Source organism: Lissotriton helveticus, chromosome 5_1, assembly GCF_964261635.1.
Source record: "Lissotriton helveticus chromosome 5_1, aLisHel1.1, whole genome shotgun sequence".
Taxonomy (NCBI): domain Eukaryota; kingdom Metazoa; phylum Chordata; class Amphibia; order Caudata; family Salamandridae; genus Lissotriton; species Lissotriton helveticus.
In genome coordinates this window covers 339476934-339491353 of record NC_136065.1, presented here as the reverse complement: position 1 = coordinate 339491353, position 14420 = coordinate 339476934, and the positions used below count along the sequence as shown (strand labels likewise).

The window sequence follows — 14420 nt, the reverse complement described above, 5'->3', positions numbered from 1 at the left end:
TTGTAATCTGTTTAGTAGATTGTGCATTTCCAAAGTCTGCCGTGTTGCTTAAAAACTTCTTGCAATAGTTTAGTTAGCTAGAGTATGTTGGAATTTAGTATAAGAGTATCTGTTTAATTCTTTATTTGCAACAAGTTGACTAGAGCCTTTCACACAATGCTACAGGAATATTGCCTGACTGTTGGAAGGCATTGAAGAGTTCTTTAAGCATAGATGCTTCTATTTCTGGAACTCTCTTGAGAGGTTTTCAAAAGTAAGAGTCCTTGAGTTACCTTGGAATTCGTTTTTTCATTCCTCATTAAAGAGCAAGTAGGTACTAATAACGTCTTGCTACAATGGAACCAATGAGAAATCTTTTTTAAAAAGTATTTGGAAGGATCATCTCGAAACTTTACTTTTTACAAAAAAAATCATAACTGCCTCAGTAATAGAAAGCTCTTTGAAGAGCTTTTACTACTTTAGCAGTGTTTGGAAAAATCGTCCACATTTAGAAGCTTGTTGCTTAAAGGGAATTTCAGCATCCTTGTTGTAATTGCTGACCACCTGTACTCTTGGTTTGTGTGTAAAGACCTTTGGTGACCCATAGGATACCGCTTTACAGATACATTTGGATGTTAGGTATTCAGTGGTAGCGAAAGCAGACTGTTCAGGGAAAACCTCTGTCTCACTGCAGCCCAACTTGGCTGCAAGATGCACTATGACGTTATATCCCTGTTGGAGGATGTGAATGGGTCTATGGCTTTCATCATTGAATGCTCATTGACCTGGGAATCTTAAGAGCTGAGTTCTAGGTATATTGAGTGTGAGTTCTGGTTGGGAGCATTCATGTCTTAAATTCTTTACTCGTGCCTCCCCAACTCGTATTGAAAGTGATTTCCAAATTGCAGGCTTGTAGATTGCTGGTAGATTGCAGCAGTTCTCCTCTTTACTTAAAGGGGGTGCCTGTTTCTGACCAGTCAGAACTATCCTTCATTCTGCTCTCAATTGCAAACATGTCTGCCTGATTCGTAGGTTTTGGATGGTCTTCACACAAGTTCAGTTAGCTACGAAGAGTTCTACAGGAAGCCTTTTTTAGAATTGTGGGTCACAGTTTGTAATTAGGAGCTTCAGTGAGAGGAGAGCCTTCTTTCTTTTGTTTTATATTGGCTCTTGAGTATTGCCATAACAAGTCTTGCATTAAAGTAGTCTCTTCCTCAGCTCAAAGGCAATCCACAAATGAAGGTTTTAGCTACATTTTGCTAAGCATCTTTTGAGGAGATCCCATGAAAGTTGGGAAGAGTAAAGTTTGTCAGATCTAGTGCATCGCCCGTTACTCTAGGGACTTGGAAAACTGATTAGCTTATTAAAATTATATCTGCCAGGTAAATTGAAGGTGTATTGTTCAGAGGCCTGATTGTACCATTGGATCTCCGACAAAGATTTTATAAGTGCCATTTGATACAGGAGATTTCCTTCTAAAAAAAATCAGAACATACTCACTCCACATGCTGAGGTGACTAGTCGGGATGATGGATCTTTCTGATTTTAGGACTGAAATGTAGGTCTCCGAGGAGCGTTTTTATTATCTCTGCTTTAATGCAGATCCTTTTCTAAGGGTTCTGTTTTCTGTGAAGGGATTTGCACTACAGCTAATGTTTCTTACTATTGGATTTTGAAAGCACTATGCCTTCGTAATTATATTTTGGTCCCTGACATCAGAATGCTTGTAATTCGTTCATATCTTCACAAGAGCTGGGACACTGGAGTATGGACTGCCACAGTAGCTCTTGTATGCCTAAGCCTAAAGCACTTCTTTTCTTCAAATAAGCCACTGAAGTATGTGTGCGCCGCTCTGTATGTGCGCCGCTCTGTGTGCGCCACCACATGGATTTAAAGAACTGTATTCAATGGAGCTGATGGGAAAATATGGGGGTTAACCCCTCCCATGCTCGTGACGGAACCGTTCTGTCAGGAGCCTCGGGTGGGCTGTGCTGGTGACGGAACGGTTCCGTCACGGCCCGCTCGCCGCGCCTGCGCGGCGTGAATTCCGCGCCTGCGCTGATGTTCTAATGGGCCGGTGGGTCTGTGACGGAACCGTTCCGTCACAAGCACAGCTCACCTTAGGGCCGTGACGGAGCGGTTCCGTCCAGAGCATGGGACCGCCGCGCGGCCCCGCATCCCCCTTAGCACTGCGGCGGAATAGCCGCCGCAGCGAAGGGGTTTAAGGGTCTGTTTCTGTTGTGGGTTCCTGTTTTTGTTTTTAATACTTTTTTAAAGAGTGTCAGAGTTCACCCTAAAGGAGAACATTGATACATTCCAGTGGAACTGAAGCTTCTCAAAATGTGCTCCCCTCATTTTCCATGGATTTAATTGAGCCCATGGCCTCCCCAGTAGTTTATCCACTGTGGAAAGCCTTTTGGAGGTTAGATGAGTCGCACTCCTGCTCCACAATTCTCATCACCGAGATCGCAAATCTTTTTTCCTACTGTGAATTATGTGCATTTTTCCCAGGTTTTTATACACAAATGAACCACTACAAATCTCACTTAACTTGGTAGTCTTCTGAGAGGGAGGTTGCTGAATGGACATGGAAAGACCACTCCACTCACCACCTGAACACTTAGCTACAGGTTAATACCAGTAAGGCAAGTGTACATTGTTGAGGCTGCCACACCTTGCTGCTATCAAATCTACATTTTCTGTTTCTAATTGTCCTGCATTAAGTTCTGTAGCAGAGTGCTCTATGCAAGAAACGTTAATGCCTTAACAGTTTGTGTATTAAAACCTTACATTTTAGTTTCGCTGCTATGCAGAACATACATTTTCCCTGTGTTCTCAATATTGTCACTTTATCAGCACTAAGGTGACACCCTAAAGTTTAAACAAACTTAGATCTGATTGTGTTCTACACAACTCACTCAGCAAGGATTTGTACTGCATTTGCTAGTGTAAACCTTTAACTGGTAAATTAGTAGAAACTTCTTGCGGGGCAAGTAGTTGTAGAGCTAGTTGTGCCCGTTGCTGTAAGGATCGCTTATGCCAAATCTTATTGCCCATGTAAGTTGTCAGTAAGAAACTTGCGTCAGTTGTGCCATATAAACTGAATCCTATATAAATCTGTATGACTGACTGAAATGGGATACTTTTTCTGATGCAGTAAATAGACCTTTCTTTTTACCAGCACTACAGAAAAATCTAGCTAGTTGTTCCTTTTGTTCAATAGGAAGCAGATTGTTTTGTTTACTGCTGATATAAGATGACAAAAGTTAATGTTCTAGCATACTCTGAACCCTTAGTGAGTGAATTCAGAACAAAATATTCGAACTGCATTCAGATCCATCAACAACTGTAGCTTATCAAAGTGCCAGCTTGGGTATGGCAGGTAACCCATTTAATATTTTGTCAGTCTACAGAACAGTGTAGCACCATTCTGCAGCAGTCTAATCTATTCTAGGTTGCCTACTTGGAGTTATGGGAATGTGTGGTGATGCCTCTGTTCAGAACCCAGGAGATCTACAGGTATCGAAGTTAACGTGAAAGACGCAAAGAAGTTGAGAAACAACTCTTAAACTCCTTACCAACTTGTTTTGTGATTTCAGTCTGAAAGGTATCGGTTTCTTTCCAGCTCATTGTCTTAAGGAGTTGTCTTGCTCAAATTAAGTTTAGGACAGCCCACATAGCCAAACTATTTCTTAAGGAGTCATAAAGTCAAGCACGTACCCTAATGTCAGTCACCGCAGCCCTCATCTGAGTGACAGACTTTGGCTAACCCAGGAACTAGAAGTGCATGATATTAAGTGTCAATGGCACGTTGGCCTAAGAAACAGGTTATTTGTCTATTGCTGTCTTTGTTTCTCTGTGGTGGCATTTTCAGACATTTGGATTACATGGTGTTAATTATTGTGTATATACTTCAATGCCTCCTTGTGGCAAAAGTGGAGCCATTAGTCTGAGCGATTTTTTTAAATTATTTTTTTTATTCAGTGAGTCCGTGTGTAACTATGTGGAGCAAATAAAATATAAGTTGCCCATTTCTTCATAGAACTCATACTACATACAGTATTTTTTCAGTTTGTTTAACACTTCTTAAATTGATAGTCTAATTTCTGTAGCCAGATCTGTTCATGCTAGAGGATGTCTATTTATAACCTGTCTGGAAGCTGTATGTAAATAGATGTCTTCTCACGCTATCGAACAATGAACAGGCTATTTGGTTTTTGTAATCTCCATCCAGACAGAGCGCAGCTGGAGTTAAGAAATGAATACTCTGAGTAGTACAGTAATGGTGGGAGTTGGAAATGGGTTAAGGTACATTACATTGCGCTGAACCAGCCTGGCCTGAGTTGAAAGGGCATATGCAATGGCAATCCAGCAAACTAGCGCAAGTGCTTCTTAGAACATTTAAAGCAATGCTATCTTGGACTGTAGTGCCCTTCCTAATCTCTACTTAACCTGCACTGAACGTTTTCGTTAATGGGATTTGTCATAATTCCTCTTAACAGTACTTTGATTCTGTTTTTGTTTTTCTTTCAGGATGCGAGAAAAGTTTGTGCCGATGCCACACTGGCACAGGTTGGTGACTTATTTTAATTGGTTGGAAATGGGTACTGTGAAATCCATGAGGGACTAATATGCCCCAGGAAGTTTGAAACTAATGCTGTAAATGGAGCTGTGGACGTAAAGTTTAACCTCCCAATATCGCCATAAATGGCCATCGGCAAGATGATCATCTGCTGAGACTATGCCCAACATTTTAATTTTTGGGAAAATGTACATTTAAACCCTGATGTTTGTATTATGAATGCTTCAAAGGAGTCAAGCAGGTAAGGAGTATTAGAGGGCAACTCATGCCCCACATGTTCCAAGTAGCTCAATCAGATTTGAGTCTGCAGCACTTTTTGACCTCCTTTTTTTTTTTTTATAGTAATTTAGGTAGTATTCTGTATAGAAGCACTTCCTGAATCGGGCTGTTCTTGCAGCACACTTTGAAATCAAGATTTTTAATGTTTGACTACTAATTTTTTACCAACCTCTTCATGAGGTCACTTAAAGTATTTGTTTTAGATAGCTTTTCTTTAAAACTATTCTCTTCAAATGTTTTCCAACAGGTCCCTTACCAGGTCCTGTAAAAGGGAACTCTAGGCGGGATTTCTGTTTAACTAGCACATCATCTTCATGCAGGATATTGCCTGGTTATGCAATTTTCTAAACCTCAGTGAATTAAAAATATCCATTGAAAATGTGGAAGGAAAGCTACATTGCCATTCGTCCTAACCATCACATCATGCATCCGTCCATTCAGGGTGTCTTGCCTTAAGAGACATGTAATGATTTATCCCAAAATTCTTAGTTGGCAAAATTGACTGACCCAGCACTTTTAAACTGCATTTTTGTACACCAAGTTGGTCTTCTCTGATCATGTAAACCAGGTTGCATCTGCCTGCTTTGTTTACCTTCAAGGATTTGAAAAAATATTTCTTCCTCTAGAGTTAAAAAAATAAATAAATGGTAATCTGAGCCGTGGTAATCTTAAATCTAGATTACTGTAACATTATATATGGGCACACAGCAGAATATTCTTAAACTCCAAATGCTGCAGAATGCGGCTGGCCGTATCCTGTTTAATCTCTCTAAATTTAGTCCCATCTCTCAGAGCATTGGTAATCTCCATTGGCTTCCCATTAGAGAGCAAATACAATTTAAAGACCTGTGCTTGTCCCATAAGGACCTCCACGAGTTTGCCCCTTTCTCCCTTCAATCTGAGTACAGATAGTACATACCCTTGCACAACCTCCGATCACGAACTGCCAATATATAACCTTATTGGTTCCTGGGATAAAGAAAGCATGCTGAGGGGGAAATAGGTTTTCCTACATTACCTGTAATTGGTGGAATGCTCTGCCTGACCCCCTGAGAGCTCAAACTAACCTACTCAGCTGCAGAAGGCTCTTAAATAAACTGGCGTTTCTCTGTTACCCATTGATTATGTCCTTGTTCTTGGCCTGTAATGTGACACTCACTTAGACACTGTGCTAAGACGCCTTTTTGGCAGATGCATGTTTTACAAAATATGTGAACATTTTTAAACTTCACTTGAACGTAGAAACGTTGATTAGATTTTTTTCCAAAATAAAATTTTAAGGGTTTTCTACAAAATATTGTCCTGATTTCCTCATTGAGAAGAATTGTGAATCTCTACCAAGAATTAAGCTTTTCTACTGGACACTTAACTGTGCTTTGTAGTTTAGAGTGGAGTATGATTCTTAATCTCTCAAGCAATAAATATCTGTAACCAACCATCCTTGGTTTCATACTCTTATTAAGGATTGCCACTTAATACAGATGGTGTTTTAATTCTTGCCATCTTGTTACGGTTTCAGATCACAGCCAACATTGACCCAGTGGGTCGAATTCAAATGCGAACCAGAAGAACTCTCAGAGGACACCTGGCTAAAATTTATGCAATGCATTGGGGGACTGACTCCAGGTGTGTATCAAGGGGGATGTTTTTGTATCTTTCATATTTTTCTGCAATGAGTGTGCTTTTTTTTTTTTAGGTGTTTGCATTGTAATATCCTTTGAATGGTGCATTTATTTTCCTGATTTCAGCAATTTTTATTGAAAATGTTGCATATAGAAAACAAAGTGATAACCTCTTGCCCCCTCCTGTGGACCAGTCTGATGTCCATGGCCTTATAGACCACTATAACCACTCCATGACAAACATCTTAGACTCCATGGCGCCTCTACAGCTAATACTAATGTCCTCTAAAGTCTTCAAATCTTGGTACAATGGTAGTCTAAATACAGGAAGAATAAATCTGAGACTAGCGGAACGAATGTGGAGATTTCTCCCTTCCTCGAACATCTAGATCTGAGATCATTGTGAAATATCTAACAAATGCATTAGATGCTCTAAAGCATCTTATTTCAGAAACCACCTAGAGCAAGTCTAAAACCAACCGAAATGTATTTTTAACTCCAGCTTCAATCAAATAGTCAATTTAACCTTCCCTTAGTTAGACTCTGTCCGCAGCCTAACTGCGAAAATTTACCACCACCTTCCATGAAAAAAACAATAATAAAAAAATCTGATTTGCGGTCAGCTTTGGAGAACCTACCGATCACACCACCTATCATCCTCTCTCCACCTCGGTTTGGTGTGCCCCGCCTGCTCTGGTTCTCTCGCACCCCCCCAAAAAAAACCTTCATGAAGCCTATTCAAAATTTTGTATGAAAGTACTAATCTTAAAACTCGTGCTTCACTGAAACCCTCCAACCACTTTAGTGACCCCTTGACATCTAACTTAAGATCCGATCATCCATACTCCCACTTTGGACTAATAGTCAGTGCCTCACTACTTCAAGGTTCTATACCGGATTGCCTAAAGTATGGGCAGGTCACCCCAATTAACAAAAAAGACTGCAGATCACACTGACCTTCACAATTTCTGTCCAATTTCCAACATTCCCACTATGGCAAAGCTCCTTGGGAAATGTTTCCACATCAAACTATGTAACCACACAGAACAAATCCAATTGCTAGACCAATCCCAATTCGGCTTCTGTCAGTCATAGCGCTGAATCCACTCTCACTCACATTTATTTATTGATGCACAAAGAATGCTGGATCAGAATGAACCTTGCCTTTTGATCCTCAGCATATTGTCAGCTTTTGATAAGGTTAAACAGGACAGCCTAATTGACCTATTGGAACACAGGGTGGGGCTTTTAGGGACTGTTCTAAACTGGTTCTCATTTATCTACAGAACCCAAAGATTCAAGGTGAACCAGTTTTTTGAATCCCTCACCACTCGTTCTGGGGGCACTCTCCAGCTTGTTCATGGAGCCTCTAACAAGTTCTGAAACTATCCAGCATCCCCTATCGCATGTATGTCGGACACCCAACTGTACCTGAAAGTCTCCCTCCACTCCGCTTTATAGAAAACCCAAAGTTGACTTACCCTTAATCACCTGCGATTAAATGTTCTCAAAACAGAATTCCTCTTAATCGCCCAATCCAAAGTCACCAGCCATCGAAGAATTGAATCGACTAACAGCTCTCAATTGTATGCCAAACATCATTGATTCGATGAGCTCATTCGGAATAATGCTAGATAAGAGTCTGCAGATGCAGAAGCACATCAGTGCTCTCATCAAAGGAGAAAACTTCCAATTGAGCATCTTAAAGAAAATAAAACCTTTCCTACCTCTTAGCGACTCCAAGGCTGTGGTGCAAGCCTTAGTGATTCTAAGCTGGAAAATGGAAGCACAACCCTCTGCGGCGTTCCCAGATCGAAGACTGCTCCACTAAGGGCCTCTCAACTCTGTTGCAAGGCTCCTCACCGGTTCTAAACAAAACAATCCTATCGCGCCTGAGCTGAACTCTTTAAACTGGCTCCCATATGAAGCAAAGATGCAACAAAAAATTGCATGCATGAACCACAAAGCCTTACATTTCAACACCCTGATATACCTTGCACAGAAACTTGAACTCTCTGGTGGCTCTAGATCTTCGAGGTGCCAGCACTTTACTGCTGAAGCCACAAATTCCATAAAAAGGAAATGTACAATCGAGCATTCTCGGTTATCACACCAAGAATCTGGAATTCCCTGTCCCCTGAAATAAGACTGAATCCTACAACTGCTTCTTTCAAAAGGGAAGTTAAAGCAATACTGAAACATTTCTGGCCTAGATCCCCAGCCCCTCAGGCACTTTAGGACACGCTTGTTTATATTTGACCGTTACGATTGTGTGTTGATCTGTTGGTTTACTGTTACTACTTCCTGCATCTTTTGTGATTGCCAAATTGTAAAGTGCTCTGGAACCCCCAGTGGTCATGTTCTCCCTATATAAAGCTTTAAAAAAATAAATAAATCTGATCTAATGAAAGAATAAGAGGAAATACAAACTAAGCATACCTACATGAAAGGTCTATCCATGTTAAAAAAAATAATAAAAAAAATACACAGGGAGTAGAAGGAAATCTTATACAAAATTGCGTTGATAACTGTGAAATAGTCAGAGGACTGTAGTTAATTGTATGCGCCCACAGGGGGTTCAAGATTTCAGTTGAAAGAGCAAGACTACTTCAAAGGAATGCACACAATAAATGTGATTTACGAAACCTATCCGATAAAAGAGCGAAGGAGGCAGAACATTATTTGGAAAACTTAGTGCTTGTCCTTCATCAGCTTGGATGGTGGTGTTGAGCATTCATGGGCATCTCCACTTCAAACGTGATCCATCCTCTACTAAGTTCCAGAATGTTCAAAAATTTTATATCTAGCTTGATACGTGGACTCACAAAATGGAACACTGTTGTCCCCATGCTATGTAAGCTGTTTTGGCAATCAGCGAAGGTCTGTTTTGCTCTTTGTACCTGGTCTGTAAAGACGTTAAGCATACCTTGAGTACCTCTGGGAAATAGGCATCAATAGCCACAGACTTAGACCAACAACACACCATGTATGGTATTGAATTACTTGTTCCAGTTCAAAAAGGAGTCAAATGACTTCTAATTTAGGAAATTCCTTAAAACTGATTTCAAGAGACCATTTGCCATAATCCAGATCTCCTGGTAACTCGATTGCAGGATGCGAATTGTTGACTTTCGTCCTTCTGTTCCCTTAATTTATTCATAATGTCCTGATAAAATGTGTAGGGTTTCTGATGATCATTGGGTTGTTATGATTTTCATGGACCGCGCAAAAGCACACAAACTTAAGGTGTTCTCAGATATTTGTATACACCCACTCACACCCAGTGCAATATCTGACTCTGGATGCTCTTCCCTTGTGTTCATACCCTCGACAAACTGGTATTGGTGTACAGTTTCCGGGGATTACCCTCATTATGCTTGCAGGTTCTTCTACTGCTTGTGGTACAAGTAACCATCAAAATGCACTGTTATCAGGCCTTGACAAAGCCTCTCCTTTGCCTCTGGCGTCCGGCCTTCCAACATTAAATTCTGCAGTCGGACCCATTAGTCTTTACTTTAGTGGGAATGTAAGACATTGAGATCTGTGGCTAGGGAACTGTAGCCTCTGAACCACAAACGTTGGCCGCAACTCACTGATTTCCATACAGAGCTTGTACATATGAATACAACCCATGGTGTTAATGATTTTGCGGTGTGAATTTCCTCTAGATCTACACGCTGGGCATTCTTCCTTAATTTAGTGGTTGGGTCGAAAAACTCTGTACAAAGGTTTTTTATTTTGGGTGGATGTTTGTCACATATGTAGTTGACAAAACCTCCTTAGAACTTAAAGTGTAAACTCACTATCTCCCATTACTTGGTCGCCATCTTCAAATTTTTTTCCACCACTTGGTTGGGAAGCACTAAGGATACTCCGCAATGGGGGACGTTTTTGAGCATGACCTCCACAGTATCTAAAGGACTTTGTTCCGCCACTTCAGTTTGGAAACCCTGGTCACCATGGGTGCCTAGACTGAGTAATATTGTGGATCTTAAACACCAAAAGAACCTGATACAACATCAAACACTCAAATGAATTAGATTTTTCTTGGGGATTTTCCCCATGAGTATCAGTGGATGTTTTTTAGTGGTCAGTCTAGCAACTAATTAAAAAAAATGTAATCTGTTTTTATTTCTACGTACAAATTAGGATTTACATCTCGTCCAGTCAACCATATAGAATAAGGTTTTACTGCAGACACAGCCATCAAATGCACGAGTGGGAGTTACACCCATCTGTACTCCACCCGTACTTCCAGCAGTGGGGTCATCCGAAGATAGACCTGTTTGCAACAAAAGAAAACGCAAAATGCCAACACTTTGCCGCCAGGTTCCCTCACCCACAGTCGCAGGGGAATGCGATATGGATGAACTGGTCAGGCAAATTTGCGTACGCTTTTCCGCCAGCCCCTCTGATACCGCTGGTGGCAAGAAAGCTAAGGCAGCACGCAATGACTCTCATCCTAGTTGCTCCAACTTGGGCGCGCCAAGCATGGTACACCACGTTCCTCGAACTCTCAGTGGTGCCGCATCAAAGACTGCGCCTCACGCCCAGACTTTTGACGCAGAACCATGGAGAAATTCAGCATCCAGATCCGCAACAGCTCAACCTGGCGATCTGGCTCCTGAAGTCCTAGAGTTCGGATACCTTAACCTACCTCCAGAATGCATGAACATCATCAAGGAGGCAAGGAAGCCAACTACCAGAGCATGCTATGCTGCAAAATGGAAGCGTTTTGTCATTTACTGTACGGCTAATGACATCAACCCGCTAGATGCATCTATCCCTAACATCATTTGTTATCTGCTACATCTGTACAAGTGCAATCTAGCGTACACTTCCATTCGGATACATCTATCCGCCATCGCAGCATATCTTCAGAATAGGCAGCACCTCTCTGTCTTCAGGGTGCCGGCCATCAAAGCTTTCCTTGAAGGTCTGAAACGAGTCATTCCCCCAAGAACACCGCCAGCTCCGGTGTGGAACCTCAATGTGGTCCTCACCAGGCTGATGGGACCACCATTTGAACCACTGCACTCGTGTGAACTCCAGTTCCTAATGTGGAAAGTGGCTTTCCTAATTGCTATTACGTCACTGAGGCGTGTTAGTGAGCTGCAAGCGCTCACAATCCAAGAGCCATTCATTCAGATTCATCCAAATAGGGTAGTGCTACGTACTAACCCCAAATTCCTTCCGAAGGTGGTGTCACAGTTTCATCTCAACCAAACTATTGACTTACCGGCATTCTTCCAAAACCCACAAACAGTGGCGGAAAGAATGCTCCATACGTTAGACGTACGGAGGGCGTTGATATACTACATTGACAGAACACAACACTTTAGGAAAACAAAACAACTTTTTGTTGCCTTCTCACCACAACACAAAGGCAACCCTATTTCCAAAGCAGGAATAGCCAGGTGGATTGTTAAGTGCATCCAAATATGTTATCAAAAGGCCAAGCGCACTTTAACGATACCCCCAAGGGCGCACTCCACACGCAAATTGGGGGCATCCATGGCTTTCCTAGGGAACATTCCTTTAGAGGATATTTGCAGAGCAGCCACGTGGATTACACCACATACCTTTACAAAACACTACTGTGTTGATGTACATTCCAAGCAGCAAGCTGCTGTAGGACAGGCTGTTCTCAAGACACTTTTTCAGGTTTCTGCAGCTGGCACGGGCAACCGCCGCTGATGGAGGGACTGCTATGTATTCTATGCTAGGATATGAATTTAGCAGCCCACATGCCTCGAACTGAATATGCTACTTACCAGTATGCATCTGTTCTTGGCATGTAGGGCTGCTAACATTCATATCGCCCACCCTCCTCCCCGGTGCCTGTCGCAGCTGCAGATATACTATTGTATTCAATCATTAGCATGGACATCCTTTACACTTTTCACTCCATCTTCTGCCACAATGGCGAAAAACAATCTGAGGATGGAGCCGATGCCCATGCGCACTGTAGTCCAGGGGAGGAGCCACCTATCTCAGGATACTTCGAAGACTCTTCCAGGACAACAATGTGCGATCATCCGGACCCAACACTAGGCGGCGATCTAATGCTAGGATATGAATGTTAGCAGCCCTACATGCCAAGAACAGATGCATACTGGTAAGTAGCATATTCATTACATGGGCACAACCTTTTTATTATGCCATGCATCTGCACCAAGGTACTTGTCTGGTTACCATTGCTGTTACAAATCTAGTCATTGCAGATAATGAAATAAGTGATCAGGTCATTCTAAGGTAAGAACAGTCCAAATGATAGGAGATAACTGCAACAATGGATCTAAATGACATTAACTAAAGCAAATCAACACAGATCGAATTAAAGAAACATGATCTAACTTCCCATTGATAATGCCTCAAGGTTGGTTGGGTGGCCAGATTGTATCATAGCAACATAGATATAGACAATGTGGGAGTGGTGAGCAGCACAATGCGATGATTCAACCAGAGTTCCCAGTGTGCTAAATCTGAAAGCGCATAAATTTGCTATATATTACACAAGTGTACGAACTTCCTGTCTTTTGTCGCTTCTAAGGAACTACCGATTAGGAGCACTGTGCTCTATAATTGGAGGATGTGAGTAGTATCTACCATGATTCCATTCCAAAAGAATGCATCTAGGCTGGTGTGGTGTCCTCTTTGGCTTTGTTTAATCATGGCGTCCCGTAGTGTAATTCCCACTTGCCTTTCACTGGAAAGTCTTTCATCTTGCAATACCTCGCTCTCTGCTTCATCCCACATTAACAGTACGTGATACATTGCACAGATTTCCATTTAATTGCAATCTGCTACCAAGTCCGCAAATCTGTCTAATTTAGAAGTTTTAGTCCTTTTGTATAGCCCTAAATCATTTGTCTCTGGTGACTGAGGATTTTCTTCCTGTTACTTCAAAACCTGCTGTGAAGTGTTCCAGAATCAGGAAAGCATAGAGCAGGGCCAGAACTTATGTCTGAAAGACGCCTATCTGCAGATTCTTTACCTTAAATTTATCCCTAGACACCAGACTGGATCTGGACATTTTTCTACTGCTGTACCTCTGAATGTCTATAGAGGCCTGAGCGGCTCCATAACTACGTTGTTCACCGGATGTGACGTCATTAGTCCATATAATCCCTCCCCTGATGCCAGTTTCTTCCTTTTTATGCATCCACACAGATCCGGAATGTGGAACCTCTGGCGATTTTAGGTTTCTCTCAGTGTTTGCAGATGGGGGTGTTTTTTTTCCGGATCTCTTTGAGTTCCTGGGGTCTACAACGTCGAACCCTCGTCATATTTGTATGTAGTACCCCGACTCCGAACTGTGTGGCTTCTGTCAACCGGCTTGGGTCGCCTGTGCTGCAGGAGCGCGCATGATGCTGGGCGCTGCACAGTGGTAAACAGCCCCTTCTGTAGTAGGGGATCTCTGTGTATAGTCATAATCTAGTGAATAGTCCCGCCCATGTGCGAGGACCCTGGCAATCAAAAATAATCTCTTGTTGTCAAAAAATTGCAGAACTGCAAAGACACTTAAGAGAAACTTTAAAGACAAATAATGCAGCCTATATCCACAGGCTACACTGTCCAGTACTTCATCTAGAAAATTCCACCAAAAATCCACAAACAGCAAAGCCTGTCCAGATTTCCCTTGCTTTTACTGCAAAACCCCTCAAAAATGATGGCGAGGAAGGCATGGACAGACAAGCCCCATAGGCTGCCATTATGCGGCTTAACCCCTTCAGTGCTAATGACAAGGGTAACTCGTCATGGAGTTTCCATTGATTTCAATGGAAATTCAATGGAAGCACAGAAATGTGCTTAGCATCCAAGTGGTTAAATAGGATACTGTGCCTTTAAGAGAACCTTCCAGAACTTTCTCCCAGTATCCCAGAATGCATAGCAGGTCCAACTTACTTTCAGTTCTTTTTTCCGGCTCCTGCTTACAGGACCCTGTGCATTGAGCT

General features: G+C 42.0%; 1 protein-coding gene across 1 annotated transcript in view; it reads left to right on the top strand.

Moving 5' to 3' along the window:
• The window catches only part of GNB1 (G protein subunit beta 1), a 381574-nt gene that overhangs the window by 203098 nt on the left and 164056 nt on the right, over positions 1–14420 (top strand). Inside the window, exons 3-4 of the mRNA XM_078642454.1 lie at positions 4513–4551; positions 6360–6466. Coding sequence (XP_078498580.1) covers positions 4513–4551; positions 6360–6466 — 146 coding nt within the window. The remainder of the gene's footprint in view (positions 1–4512; positions 4552–6359; positions 6467–14420) is intronic.